A 14,927-nucleotide genomic window follows, 5' to 3' on the forward strand; every position below is an offset into this window, starting at 1 on the left:
ATGCCAGGCCGGCTGCTGAGCAGGGGCCACATCAGTGGAGGCAACGGAAGCTTCCTCACTCTCCGGGCAGTCATCCCTCATCAGTCACCACATCCTTAAAAAACGTCTCTCGTAACGAGAGTTCAAGTTGGGGGCTTAGGTTTGCTTATTTGAGGGCCGAAGTCTGTGTACAGAAAAGCACACAGGCATCACCAGTCACAGCTGATACGTGTTGGCAAAGCTGTTTATGACAGCCATGCAGACGCAGGTGACATGGGTGCTTGAAGGAGCAGACAGCCCGAGCTCAGGTGGCAGCCACACTCTGAATGTCGCCCCCCGTGTGCACTGCGGGCGGCGGGGGGGCTTCGCTCTGTGGGCCTCGAGAACACAGCACATGCAGCCGTTTGCACCCCAAAACGGCCCCCATGAAATGACTGCTGCTCCCAGGAGCCGCAGCACGAGTCCTGATGCCTACAAATGGACATTCTGCATCTCGTATCATCTCTGATGAATTAGACGCAGAGTGTGGCTGCACAGCTTTCGACAGCCTTGGAGAGCAATCTAATTTATTATTATTTTTCACAACAGAAAAATCCAAACCACATGGTTGGGGCAAATAATGAACGTTTGGGGATCATGACTATCCAATGTAGCTGTTTACTTCGATCAAATCACAAACTAATGACCGAATTTGGATTTGATTATGTGCCTATAAAGATAACCGAGGACACAGTGTGGGTAACTGTCCGTCAAAGTCTCTTCTGAAAACAGTGAGCATTATAGCACGCCAATAACATTTTTATCAGGTAGTTAAGTTAATTACCTGTGGTAAATGTGTTAGCGGGACAAGTGTAGATTGCTGTCAACATTTGCCGACCACTTTAAAATGCTTCCCGACCATGAGGGAGGGATCAAGGGTATGAGAGTATGCAGATGCATTTATACCCGCCCATGTCATATAGAATCGAATACAAGTTTTAGGCTGAAACCTGTGCATCGTTTTTCCACCACAAGATGGCTCTGTATGGTTTCTTCTCAGAAGAAATCTGGGATCGCCTGGCAAATCTGCGTTTGCGAAGTCGCAGCAAGCCCTGCTGCTTGCTGCAATTGTATAGTCAAAACTGGACGGTCAGTTTTTTAAGGACCCTCCATACTGTTCTCCATAGTGGCTGTATCAATTTACATTCCCACCAACAGTGCAGGAGGGCTCCCTTTTCTCCACATCCTAGCCAACATTTGTTATTTGTAGACTTTTTTTTTTTTTTTTTTTTTTTTTTTTTTGCGATACGCGGGCCTCTCACTGTTGTGGCCTCTCCTGTTGCGGAAAACAGGCTCTGGACGCACAGGCTCAGCGGCCATGGCTCACGGGCCCAACCGCTCCGCGGCATGTGGGATCTTCCTGGACTGGGGCACGAACCCGTGTCCCCAGCATCGGCAGGCGGACTCTCAACCACTGCCCCACCAGGGAAGCCCCATTTGTAGACTTTTGATGATGGCCATTCTGACACGTATGAGGTGATACCTCATTGTGGTTTTGATTTGCATTTCTCTAATAATTAGTAATCCATCAATTCCACCCCTGGTACATACCCAAAAACTCCAAAACACTGTTTTGAAAATATACATGTACCCCAGTGTTCCTAGAAGCATTATTTACAATAGCCAAGACATGGGAGCAACCCAACTGCCCATCAACAGAGGAATGGATAAAGAAGATGTTAAAAAAATGTATATATATATATATATATATATATTCCATATATATACAATGGAATACTACTCAGTCACAAAAAAGAATGAAGTAATGCCATTTGCAGCAACGTGGCTGGGCCCAGAGAATATTATGCTTAGTGAAATTAGCCAGACAGAGAAAGACAAATACTGTATGATATCACTTATATGTGGAATCTAAAATAATAAACCAGTGGATATAACAAAAAAGAAACAGACTCACAGATCTAGAAAACAAACTAGTGGTTACCAGTGGGGAGAGGGAAGTAGAGAGGGGCAAGATAGTGTTATGGGATTAAGAGGTATAAACTACTATGTATAAAATAAATAAACACTAAGGATATATTGTACAGCACAAGGAATGTAGCCAACATTTTACAGTAACTATAAATGGAGTATAATCCTTAAAAATTGTGAATCACTGTGTTATACATCTGAAACTTACATAATATTGTAAATCAACTATACCTCAATAAGAAAGAAAGCAAACAAACAAACAAGCAAACGAATAAACAAACTTGGGCAAATGTTTCACGAGAGTGCTAAGGGCAGAAACCAGAGCATAGGATACAATGAAAGACAGATAAATGGATAAATTGATAAATAAAAAGCATACATGTTTAAAAAGAGAGCAAATTTTTAAAAATTTAAACATGATAGCAGAAGATATAAAAATAAAAAACAGTATAGAATATTTGAAAAACTCAATAGAAAGGTTAGAAGATAAAGCTGGGGCAATCTTCCAGAAAACAGATCAAAAAGAAAAAAAAATAGAAATGAACAGATGAAAACATTAGAGGATTTAAGGGCATCATTTAAGAAGTAATCCAAGAAAATCTCTAAAGATTCAGGGCATGGGTTTCAGATTACAAGAGTCCACTCTGTGCCCAGCCCAATGGTGAAAACAGGCCACAGCGAGACACAGCTCTGTGTATCCTCGTGAGATGTCAGGACACCAGGAGAAAGAGAGGACCCTCAGAGTTTCCAGTTTCCGTAGCAGGTCCTGGGAGCAGTCAGTCCAGATGGGAACAGGTCAGAAGTGCTCCAGGAGAAATTTCTCCAAAAAGATAAAGCTGATAGAATGCCTGATGTGTTGGAGCGTGTTGAGAGAAGCTTTAGCTGACTCTCGGCAGTTAGGCTGAATTAGAGATAAGTACAAAAAACACAAAAGACCAGGTAAGCCAGGGCAACAAAAAAAAACCAGTCAGCTTTTAAACTCTGGCTAAATTAAAAAGTTTTGCAAGAAGGAAAGAGAAATCACAGTTTACTACCTGGATCAGCTGTTGATAGCACTGATATAATCATATTAGTAAAAATCCTGAAGTCTGGTCTAACTAAAGTTATGGCATAATCCCAGCCATATAACTCCGTGATTGAGAGCACAGACCCTGAGGCCAGACCGACTAGGTTCAAATCTTCACTCAATCATAATATTCCACTTATGAGCTGTGTGGGTGGGCAGGCCGTTCACTCTGACTTAGTTTCCTTATCTGTAAAATGGGGATCATAACAGAACCTATTGCATAGGGTTTGGGGGGATAGTAGATGAATTAATACATGTGAAATGCTTAGAACAATGCCTGGCATGTGGCAGATTCTATATAAGAGTAACCTAGCAGTATTGTTACTTCATAACCATTTAGGAGAATGGAGAAAGTGTGTGTGTGTGTGTGTGTGTGTGTCTGTCTGTCTGTCTGTCTTAATCTTCATGTCCCATAAGGAAAAATCAGTAGAAAGTGCCTAAAACTGAAAAATCAAGAAGTAGCACTATGAAAATGTTATTTAGAGATGTAAAGGAACATACCAAAAAAAAGAAAAAAAGAAAAAAAGCTGAGATGAATGTAAAATTGTTGCTTCTGGAGAACAAGAGGTTGGAGAGAGGCCGGGTGGGGCTGGCAGAGGCCTGTTGTTTTTTGGAATAAACCTTATAAAATGATTTGAATCTCGGTTCGCCAGAGCAGACCCTGAGACTGAGTTTGTGGGCAGGATTTGTGAAGGAAGTGCTCCGAGGGGAACTTAGCAGGGGACAGGGGATGTGGGAGAGGGAGGCAGGGCCAGGCTCCCACCGCTGCAGGCTGGGCTGCCTCTCTCTTACCCCTGGCCAAGGCCAGGTGGGGGGCCTTGCAGCCCCAGGGCGCGCCTCCGGAGTGTTCTGGGTGCTGGTGCCCAGAAGGCTGGTGATAGGCCTGAGAAATGTAAAATTATCTGGGAGGTGGCTTTTAAATTGCTAAAGGTCCTAAAAATCTAGTTCAAAACTCTCCAATTTGCACCTCCAGCCAGACTCTCCCACACTCCAGGGGTGAGCAATAAACCCAACTCGTCCCCCCCGCGGCTCCTGGAGTCTTCACACCCACCTTCCTGGGAGTATTTGCTGGTTTCTTTTCAGGTACCCAAATACCTCAGTGTGTACTTTCAAGCATGAAGCAAAGGACCATTCGGGGCCAAGTTCCTCCTGAACCCCTGGAATCACGGGGTGCAGACAGCTCCTCCTTCCGCAGGGGGCTTGATGCTGGATGGCTGCCGCTCGGGAAAAGCATGCTCATTACATATGGTCTGCCCCACCCCGTGCAATTAAATAGAAACAACAGTGCTTAATACATTTCAGTACAATTTTAGTACACATTTTAATACAATTATAACACTCAAACAGCACTTTTTTGCAAATATGACCAGCAACAAAAAATTTTTTAATGCTCAGAGTAACTTTGAAAGAGAAACCAGTCCTTTTCATTTTCTCCCAGATTTACATACTTTCATGTATTGCTCGATAGAAGCTTAATGAAGAATTTGTATGTGATGTCATGATTAAAACACAGAAAATCAGGACTTCCCTGGTGGTCCAGTGGTTAAGACTTTGCCTTCCAACTCAAGGGGTGCAGGTTCGATCCCTGGTCGGGGAGCTAAGATCCCACGTGCCTCGTGGCCAAAAAAAACAAAACATAAAAGAGAAGCTATACTGTAACGAATTCGTCAAAAAAAGTCTTTAAAAAAAACCACATAAAATCTTTCTCCACCAACCTTGCTGCAGACAAGGGGCGATCTCACTGTAACACATTTAACCGCTCACCCAGCACTGGCCCAGGTGACTTTGAGGTGTTGGCTCGGAGGCTCCAGGGTGCAGTCCCTGAGCACCACGTGGGGCTGGCCCGGCATCTCACACAGAGGGCCCCAATTAACAGCTGTAAGAACCAACCTTGAGCCGTTACATGCAGGTCTGCCCACCGTGTCGCTCTGTGCCATCACTGAGAGCGTCACAAGTGTCATGACTCTCGGGGGAGGCAAGGACGTCAGCCACTTGCTTGTGGACGAAATGCGTTGTCACAGACCATCCCAGGAAGAGCACACTCCCTTCTGGAAGTACTGCCTCTCCCCGGACGCCCACCCTTTGGGATTCTGGAGGAGCCACTGCGCTGGAGACAAGCCCCACTGGGAACAGTCACAAACCTCAGACTTGAAATCGTACCACAGAAAGCAACCAAAAGATCGAAAATTCCAACCAGCATGCCAGCTCCGTTAGTCTCAGCTGCCCCAAGTGTTACTTTTGAAAAATCTTTTTCTACTCACCCTCTGGAGCAGGAATTCTTAAGCTGAGTCCACCCTCCATTAAATTGTATGCAGTATCTGCTGAGATGTGTGTGGGTATTTTCTGAGGAGAGGACCCTGGGCATGACGCCCCCTCCCCCCAGTTGTAATGATGGGCTCTAAGGGTGACAAAGGAAGAGCTTTTGGTGTGCAGTGGAGTATATATTTTTTCTACATTTGGTAGAGGAAATACCCATATAAACCAGTTTTTTTTTTTAACATCTGTATTGGAGTAGAATTGCTTTACAATGTTTTGTTAGTTTCTAGCTTTATAACAAAGTGAATCAGCTATACATATACATATATCCCCATATCCACTGGGTAAAAGAATGACAAAAGGCCTGGAAAAGAGAAGAATGGAACAGAACCATTTCATTCCTCTGCAGCTGCAAATAGATGAAGGCATTTCCTCTTTTTATGTAGGGCAGGGACCTACACAGGAGAGGGAGCAGCTGTTTCAACATGCGCTCAAATTCCTGTTTCTAGAAGACTAATACTTGAGACCAGATAATTTCTCTTCTCCACAGGTAAGTGAATATTAATAGAGGTCCTTTTAAGGTTCTGGGGCAAGTTTGTATCATCACAGACATTAGAGCCGTCGTTTTCCAGGATACATTCTGCAGGTTCTGAAACACGGCCCCAGACACCCCAAGGGGCCAGGAGACCCCTGCCCTTCCCATCCTCTCTCCACACAACCCTCTATCTAAAAAGAGATGGTTCCTGTTTCTTCATAGCAGTGTTGGGAAATCTGTAGGCTCCATCGAGAAGAGAGAGTGATACAACCCTGAGAGGAGAGTATGCGAGGAAGTGGGTGGTGGGCAGGTAGGTGTGAGTAATGAAGGAAGCTCAGCGGGGTTGGACCGAGCCGGAGGGGGGCTTGGGCCAAGTGGGAGGGGTGCGAATTGAGGCCGTGCAGAGTACAGTAAGGAGTCGGGGCTTTACCCTAAAGGCTCTAGGACACCACTGAAATCCCTGGCATTTGGGAAGGATCCCTTAGCAGTCGTGTGGAGAAAGGACTGGAGAGGGGGACCCTGGCTGCAGGATGCACCTGGAGATCAGGTGAGATGATGGTGGACTGGACAGAGATGAGGCAGGAAAGGGAGATGGATGGATTCCACCCCTAAGGTAAACCAAGCAGCCATCCATAAATGGGGCGAGGACTCCCGCTCAGCTCTGCCGGCGGCGTCTCTGGGCGCTGGGTGAAAAAAGCTGATGGAGGAAATTATCAAACGCAAAAATCTTGCACCGGCTGTGGATGGAAACTGTGAGCATTCAAGCACCTGACCCTGTGGGTAATCAGAGAGCAATTAGGTCTCGCTGACTAGATGGAATCTGGCTGCTCCCGGCTCAGATGGGTTTGAAGTGGGCGGGAGTGATTAAGCACAGGCCCGAGGCGGTACCCTGGTGGGACAATTACAGCTGCAGGAAAATTCAATGATCAGACTGAAGCGAGAGGACGGCTAATTGGAGAAGCCAGGCTGGAACTGCACGGTGAGCGGGCAACCAAGAAGGGAGGTGTCCCGCGTCTCCCACTGTCCACTGATGGTTTCAGGGGAGGTCATGGCGGGGTGGGGGGTGGTCCAAGAACAGATGCTGGAAGAGGGCGAGGACTCTGCTGACACAGGAGCAAGGACAAAGGTACAGGTGATGCCTGGGGGACCTCTCCTGACTGGTTAGATGATCAGTGACCCCGGAGGCTCCCTGAGGGACGGGGGAGACGGGCTATATTGAGGATGTGGCCGAGGGGTGGAATCTCTCTTGCTCAATCCTACCTTGGCCATCCTTGGGCTGACCTTGGCTCATTCACTTTTGGTTTGAGCCAATATTTGAGAACCTAGTGTCAGTAACAGTTTACAGATGGCTAGCACTTGATGGTGGGCAAAGGTGTTTTACGTGTATTTTCTTGTTAATCCTCACAATCTGTGAAGTAGGTACTATTGTCCTCAGTTGGCTGATGAAGAACTGAGGCTCAGGGAGGTCAGTTAACTCGCCAGGTTCCCATATGATGCCCATAACAACTGTGAGAGGAAGGCAGGGTCTCCTCGATTTCACACACTAGGCAAAGCAGGTTGCGGAGAGTTGCCCCAAGTCACACTCAAGTAGTTAGTGGCAATTGGGGCTGAATCCAAAAGTCTGTCTCAGCATGCCTGTAAAAGAAGGAACGGAGCTTCAAGTTAAAGGTGGGTTTCAGGGATGATGTCCTGGTGCTTTGCTTGATCTGCTAGGACAGTGGCCCTAGCTGACCACCTTGGCCGTGCTGGACCAAACCGGGGGAAGTAAACATTAGAAGATAAGAATAAAATCGGGATTAAAGGGCCCACATATTGAAGGGTAGTCCACGTTCAAGCTATTTTGTCCAGTTATCACCGTAACTACATGCGTTCTTGTCACACTGTGTGATTTTTGGATAGGAAGAGACTTGTGTGATGGTTGGATGCTGGGTCAGAGCCCCCCTCCTGTCAGAACCCTCTTTGTTCAGATGCCCTCTCCTTAGTGTGAGTTCAGGACTACCAGGTCTAGAGTTATTTTGTGTAATGTAATTATGCATTAGTTATGCTGCATGACAAATCACCCCCAAATTTAGTGGCGTAAACAAACACACACTTATTATCTCACAACTTCTGCAGGTCAGGAATCTGGGCATGGCTTACCCAGGTTCTCTGCTTCAGGGTCTCTCCCAGGCTGCAATGAAGGAGTCAGCCAGGGTTAGGGTCTCATCCCAAGGTTTGGCTGGGGCAGGATCTGCTTCTAAGCTCACATGGTCGTCAGCAGGATTCAGTTCCTCCAGGGCTGCTGGACCAAGGGCCTCAGTTCCTAGTTGGCTGTTGGCCACCCTCAGTTCTTTGCCCTGTGGGTTTCTCCAGTGTGGTTGCTGTCTTGTCACAGGGCACAAGCCCAGAAGGGAATGAAGGTCTGTTAGGAAGGTGAAAGCCCCAGTGTTTGTAACCTAATCACATCCCATCATCTTTGCCTTATGCTATTAGTTAGAAACAATTCACAGGGTCCAGTCTATCCCAAGAGGGGGTGGGTAATCACACAAGGATGTGAATACCAGTAAGCCGTGTTCACTGGAAGCCGTCAGAGCGGCCTGCCAACCACAACTCAAGGGTAAGAATAGAAGGCATAAGCCAGCAGCAAGTGGGGAAAAAAATAAAGGCTACTAATTTTTGATTACTTACTATGTTGAGCCCTGAGCTAAGCACCTCACATGAATTAATTGTCTCACATAAATCTCCCAGCAACACTGTGGCATAGATATCATTATCCCCATTGTACAGATAACACACACTTCAGAGGAATTAAATAACTCTCTCGAGGCCAAATAGTAAATGGTAGAGCCAGGATTCAGAGTTGGGTTGCCAAACTACCAAGCCCATTCGGGGCCTGGAGGGGGCCTGAGCCCGGGGACCGCATTTCCCACCTGAGTGCTTTTACCTGAATTGTAGGAATAATAGCTAAGAGGAATAAAAATGCTTTGCAAATGCCAGTCTTGCAAACTTAAATCTAGAAAGTCTCAGGTGTTTTACGGAGAGATTAGAGGCAGGAGAGTGTTAAGGTAGGAAAGCGGTTGAGAGGCTGTTTCAGGTGTCCAGGCTCAGAGCAAAGCAAAGCTGGGCAGCAGGTGGGAGGGAATGGACAGGCAGGTGCACAAGTCGGCCAGGCCAGGGATGGGCAGATGGAAGGAGAGGGGACAGGGGCTGATTGCACTGGTGTGGGTGGGGCCCAAGAGACATCCTTTTCAGAAGCTCCTGGTGACTCCAGTGTGCTGCCAGGGTGAGAACCACTGTTCTACATTTTCGTGGGTGGCAGACAGGGTCACACTGCCAATGGCAAGAAAGGCAGGGAGCAGGCGGGAGGGAGGGAGTGTAACCAGGTGGAGATGGTAAGATTGTTTCACTTGCAAATAACGTTGAGTTGGAGGTGACTGCTTGATGCTTTTTACTTTAGTTAAAAAAAAAAAAAAAGAAAAATCCACTCATTTAGAAACGTGGGATGTGGAAAACACATTGAAGAGTAAACTGCAGAGAGGGTAGAGGTGGACGATGGATCAGTTCATAGGAAAGAAAGAAAAAGAAAGAAAAGGCATGGCCTGGATTGTATCAGCTTCTTTACATGCAGAGTTGTTGGGAGAGCTAAGAGTTGCTGGTAAATGTGCTTGGCTCAGCGGGTGGCACGTAGTAAATGGAACTATTGGTTAATACAATCGCATTCACTCCAAGAATGATTCCAATGGTCCAGCTTAAAGGTAAGAAAAGAGATTCAAAGAACCTTATCCAACGTCCTACAGGGAGTAAATGCAGACTTAGACCTCAAAGTCTGTGCTCCCCGCTACAACACCTCACACCAGAGGGCTGAGCACGAAGACGTGGGTACCAAGAAGAAGGTGTGAAGAACAGTTGGTTAAGGAGACGGGATAAGTTGGGAAGGCAGGAGCAGAGGCACGGGGCACGGTGCGTGTCAGGAGGCCAAGAGCAGGGCGGAAGAGGAAGAGGTTTACCATGCAACCCCGTCACGGCCAGGGGGCAGCGGAATGCGGAGGAGGTATCCGGAACCGGCACCAGGGAAACCATTTAAGATGTGCAGAATTGTAGGAGGGATGTCTGCGGACTTGTCCCCCGAAGAGGGGTTGGACCAGCAAAGGAGAAAAGCAGCCTGTGGATGCGTGTCCCAGACTCCCTCTCCCAGCCTTCATGACACTCGACAAGACAGGCCATTATCCTCGTGGGAGTCCTGGTTTGTTTTCAGAACTGCACTTCTTTGCAGGGACTGCTCATCACCATCAGACAAGGGCTTGCCAAATGATTCAAAGTGATGCGGTTTGTGAAAAGTACACACCTGGGGGAACATCAGACCATCCTGTCATTGTTATCCTCATCCAAGGATGTCCTTTAAACATGTGGTCCCCATAAACAAAGATACCCATACCATTTAAGCCTCTGAACAGTGCTTCTCAAATTCCAGTGTGCGTCAGATCACCTGGAGACCTCTCCGATTCAAGCAGGTCCGAGGTTCCGATTTCTAACGAACGATGCTGCTGACCCGAAGACCACACTTTGAGCAGCAAGGCCTCAGGGCAATGGTCCCCAGACTTGTCTGAACGTTGGAATCACCTGGGGAATTTCCAGACTATGGATTCCCGTTCCCCACCGACAGAAACTGTGATTTAATTAGTCCGGTATATGCTCTGGGCTTGGAAGTTTTAAAAGGTCTCCACGTGATTTTAAGCAAGTTTAGGATGCACTGCCAGGGGGCTTGCAGAGGGAGCATGTAGAGAGCTTGCGGGAAATGAATCCATAAAGAAGACAAACCCAGCATGTAGTAAGAACTGGATAGTTTAGATCATGCAAGGGTAGTACTTTGAAAAGGGTGGTGGCGGATGGGAACACATTTTTTTTTTTACATCTTTATTGGAGTGTAATTGCTTAACAATGGTGTGTTAGTTTCTGCTTTATAACAAAGTGAGTCAGTTATACATATACATATGTTCCCATATCCCCTCCCTCTTGCGTCTCCCTCCCACCCTCCCTATCCCACCCCTCCAGGCGGTCACAAAGCACCGAGCTGATCTCCCTGTGCTATGCGGATGGGAACACATTTAACAGTCGCCTCGGGGTCCATCACAAGGCCTGCGACTCGCGGGCACCTTTTGCTGGGGAGGAGGATGAGGGCTTGGCCACTTTTTCCTCGCTTCCGCTCCTGCCCCAGGACGGGAGGGGCGGGGAGCTTTCAGAGCATGCGCGAACGCGGGCCGGCGAGGGGCTTCTCGGAGCATGCGCGACTGCGCCGGCGCTCCAGCCCCGCCCCGCCGGGGCCGCGCTACCGGAAGTGCAGTCGGACCGCGCGTAGGGTCTCCCGGAGCGGTCGGTCGGCCTCGGTTCGCGGCACGTGGCTCAGCACGTGGCCTAGTGCCTGACCCCGGGCACCCTGGAGCCGCCAGCCTCTGTCGCCGAGGCGGTGTCGTCCCTGACCATCGCCGACGCGTTCGTCGCGGCCGGCGAGAGCCTAGCCCCGCCGCCCCCGGCGACCCCTCAGAGGTTCATCTGCTCCTTCCCCGACTGCAGCGCCAATTACAACAAGGCCTGGAAACTAGACGCGCACCTGTGCAAGCACACGGGGGAGGTAACGAGGCCGAAGGCGTGGCCGCGGGGGGCGTGGCGTCCAGGCCGGGGACTAGTGGTGCGGTGCGCGCCAGGTGGGCGCTGCTCGAAGGTCCCGCGCGTGGGTGCGCAGACGCGTTCAGCTTTGGCCCCCGGGACCGCACAAGCGAACCAGCCATGCCTTAGGGCAGGGAAGGACTGGGGAGGTAGACACGGAGTTCTAGGACCGAGAGGGCTCAGGGCTCACTAAGCAACACCTTCCCCTTCTTTGACCTTGAGTGGTGGCCAGTCATCACGTCCCCATAACGTGTAAATATTTGCAAGGTTGGAATACTCTCTCCCACGCCCACCCCCAACCTGCCTTAAAAAGCCCCGCCTCCTGGGACCGGAATAGAGGAGAACTTTAGAGCACTGGAGGTTTGCAAGCATCATGTGTTCGTTCATTCATAGTTCAGTACCGTCCTGGCCCGGAGAGCAGCAGTTACGACAGGCAAGGCTTCTGCCGTCAGGGACCTTATGCTTTAAGCGGGAGGACAGCGGAATAAGTAGGAATGCGACGCAGTGAAGAGAGGGCTGCAGGAGGGTGGTTGGGAGAGGCCTCTCTCTTGACCTGAATGAGAAGGAAAGGTCCCAGCCCTGCAGACATTTGAGGGAGAAACAGCCTGGGCAGAGAGAACTGCCAGAGGAGCGTGTGGTCCTGGGGGTGGATGCCGGCCAATGTGATTGGGTGGGGGAACCATTCAAGGGGAGCCTGAGGGGCACGCCTGGAGGGTCATTTGTAGGCCAGGGTACCAGTGGGTTTAGAGCCTGCGTTTTGTTTTGAGCGCAATAGGAAGCCTTTGGAAGGTGACAGGTGAGCAAAGGGCGGCTCATGGAGGCCTAGGAATTGGCCGAGTTTCCCGGGATTTGGCCGAGTCTGGCTTTTCAGGGCCTCAGCTGAAGGCCCTTAACCGGGGTGCTGCCGCTCCTGCCTCCGCTCCAGCAGTTTCCTGCCTTTCAGGTCATTCCTCCGTGTGTCCTCACGCTGCCCGTCCCCCTGACCCCTGCAGCATTTGAAGGCTGACCGTTCCCTCCCCGGGACCTTGTCCCGCTCACTGACCCTTTCCCCTGGCTCCTCTCCCGCCCTCAAGGTTCTCCACCTGCCCCACTCTCTTGGCTTCTTCTTACCCTGTGACTGGCTTCCTTCATGTCATGCTTTATGCTTCGCCTCCCTCTCTTTCCTCTCTCCCGTTCAACCCCCCTAAATTCTGGGCCCTGTTAACAGGATGTCCAGACTAGACCTTACGTTTCCTTTCAGACTCGTGGGCTGTATTTAGGATATTGGCACTCCCAGCTTCCTTCACACAGGCTAGAAAACTTGGAGTCATGTCATCCCAAATCTCACATTAATTTGACAGATATTTTTCGAACGTCCTCCATGACGGGCTGTGCAGAGTTCTGTGCACCTGCCCTGGTAACGCAGCTCTTGTCTTCCTGTCCACCTGCTTTGCTACCAGTAGCGTCCTTTGAGGCCTTGGTACCTCCTTCCTGGACTGTTCTGGGACATGTTTTCCATAGTTAAGTGCACAGAACTGGTTATACGGGGGACATGTTTTGGCTTTTCCTATGGGTTCAGAGTGGAGGCCCTTCCTCCCAACTGCTGGGTCCCACGTGGTGGTTGCACTTCGGGCCGTGAGCTGTGTGTGTCCGGGCACCTGTGAGCTTCCTCGGATGTGACACTTCTGTAGCTGTGCCCGGTGTTCTCTGAGCAGACAGTGGGCTTGTCCAGATGAGACCGCCTGCCCTGGGCTCTGAACGGTTGCGGAGATGCTGTGCGGGAGGAGAGGATCAGTGCGCGCAGGCCGCGCTGAGAGCTGGCAGGAAGTCTTTAAGGGAGTCGCTGCTGAAGCCTGGTGCAGGCTAGGAGCAGGTTCACAACACTGTACGGTTCCTGTGAAGGCTGCCCGCCGGTTTCACACGGTATTTTCCTAGAACAGAATCTGCTGCGGCAGCTCTGTGAGCAGCTGCGGCTTTTCCGTTGTCGTGTAACCCCAGGCGGGAGATCCTTGCCTGGCCTCCTGTAGCAGGTGCTCAGCACTTACTGGGTGGAAACCACCTCTACAGACAGAGTCCACGGCTTTGCCCATCAGATAGTCTAGGGCTTGAAGTAACGCCAGAGCCACTGACGCAGGCAGGATTGACGTGCTTTTTGTCGCCTTCCTGCTAGAGACCGTTTGTTTGTGACCATGACGGGTGCAACAAGGCCTTCGTCAGGGACTGGCACCTCAGCCGCCACGCCCTGGTTCACACCGGAGAAAAGCCCTTTGTGTAAGTAGAGATCTGTCTTCAGGCCTCTGAAGTGGGTGGCGTTTGGCACAGAAAATTGGCTGATGACCTTCGAGGTGAAGAAAGCGGAGCTGCTTTCGCCTGCATCTCCTGAGACAGGGTTTGGAATGTGCGAAGAGTGTCTGGGGCCTTGTGGGTCATTGCGTGTGATAACTTCAGGGACGCGTTCATCAGAAGTTGTCTTGAGTTTGCATCCCCTCGTCTCCCTTTCAAGCATATCCTAAACGGGAAATCAACCTCCTAAAGTTCAGACCAGATGGAAAATGGTTCCCTGGCAGATTCTGGGCTCGCATCCTCAGGGTCTTTACGAACCAATCAGCTGCTGGGTTAAGAGACCTAGGCACGAGGAAGTAGAGCTTTAACAGTTTACCTGCTCTTTCTTTCAATTAAGCCCCCACTCCTCTGCCATGCCAGTGTTAATTTCATTCTTCTCTGATGGAGTTGCTCATTATCTCTGAAAAGGTAGATATTACTGCTTTTCTTTTAAATCAGCTACTTTAAAGCAGTGGATCTCAAATTTGGGGTCCATCAGAATCACCTGGAGGGCTTGTTAAGTCACAGATGGGAGCAGCCCGCCTGCTCATCAGGAAGGAGCAGTTAAAGTATATCCACACCGTGGAATACTGTACAGCGGGAAAAAGGAATGCAGGTGTTCCCTGTGAAACTAAGAAAATCTCTGGGGCTTATTAGTTGAAAAACCAAGGTTTGGAAGAGGGTGTATTTCGGGCTACCTGTTTGTGTGTAAAAAAGAGCAGGGGAGGTAGACAAGAAGTCCTCTATTTATAGTTGCTTCTGTTTGTATAAAGAAATCCTAAAAGCTACATAGCAAAACTAAAGGGCATTGTTGCCTGTCTTGGCAGTGGTGGGAGTCCTGGGTGGGGAGGGGCAGGGGTGGAAGGAACCATGCAGCTGTGTCCCTTTCCACACTTTTGGTTTCTGAGCTAAGTGACTGTATACTATTTAAAAAACGAAGTCTTAAATAAAAATGGGGCTGGATATGGACGCGCGGGTTGGAGAGAACAGCGAGGGCTCCTCCTGCTGGAGCAGGACGACTGCACTGTCTCTTCCGGCTCGCTCTCCAGCCCAGATCCGTCTCGTTAGCACCAGATCCCCGAGTCCAGCTGCTTGCTGGGCGGCGTTATTTGGCTGTCTCCCTGGTTCCATGGGGCCCAGGTCGCTGACAGTCCACAAGCTTTGTCTCTGGTCTCGTTC

The 14,927-nt window shown here is 49.5% G+C and overlaps 1 protein-coding gene across 1 annotated transcript in view; it reads left to right on the forward strand.

The window, feature by feature from the left end:
- GTF3A (general transcription factor IIIA) overlaps positions 1 to 14,927 on the forward strand; it is a gene marked incomplete at both ends in the record, with an annotated part of 44,041 nt that overhangs the window by 21,591 nt on the left and 7,523 nt on the right. Inside the window, 3 exons of the mRNA XM_081214449.1 lie at positions 10,999 to 11,131; positions 11,200 to 11,412; positions 13,597 to 13,697. Coding sequence (XP_081070575.1) covers positions 10,999 to 11,131; positions 11,200 to 11,412; positions 13,597 to 13,697 — 447 coding nt within the window. The remainder of the gene's footprint in view (positions 1 to 10,998; positions 11,132 to 11,199; positions 11,413 to 13,596; positions 13,698 to 14,927) is intronic.

Source organism: Mesoplodon bidens, assembly GCF_964165515.1.
Source record: "Mesoplodon bidens genome assembly, chromosome: 17".
Taxonomy (NCBI): domain Eukaryota; kingdom Metazoa; phylum Chordata; class Mammalia; order Artiodactyla; family Ziphiidae; genus Mesoplodon; species Mesoplodon bidens.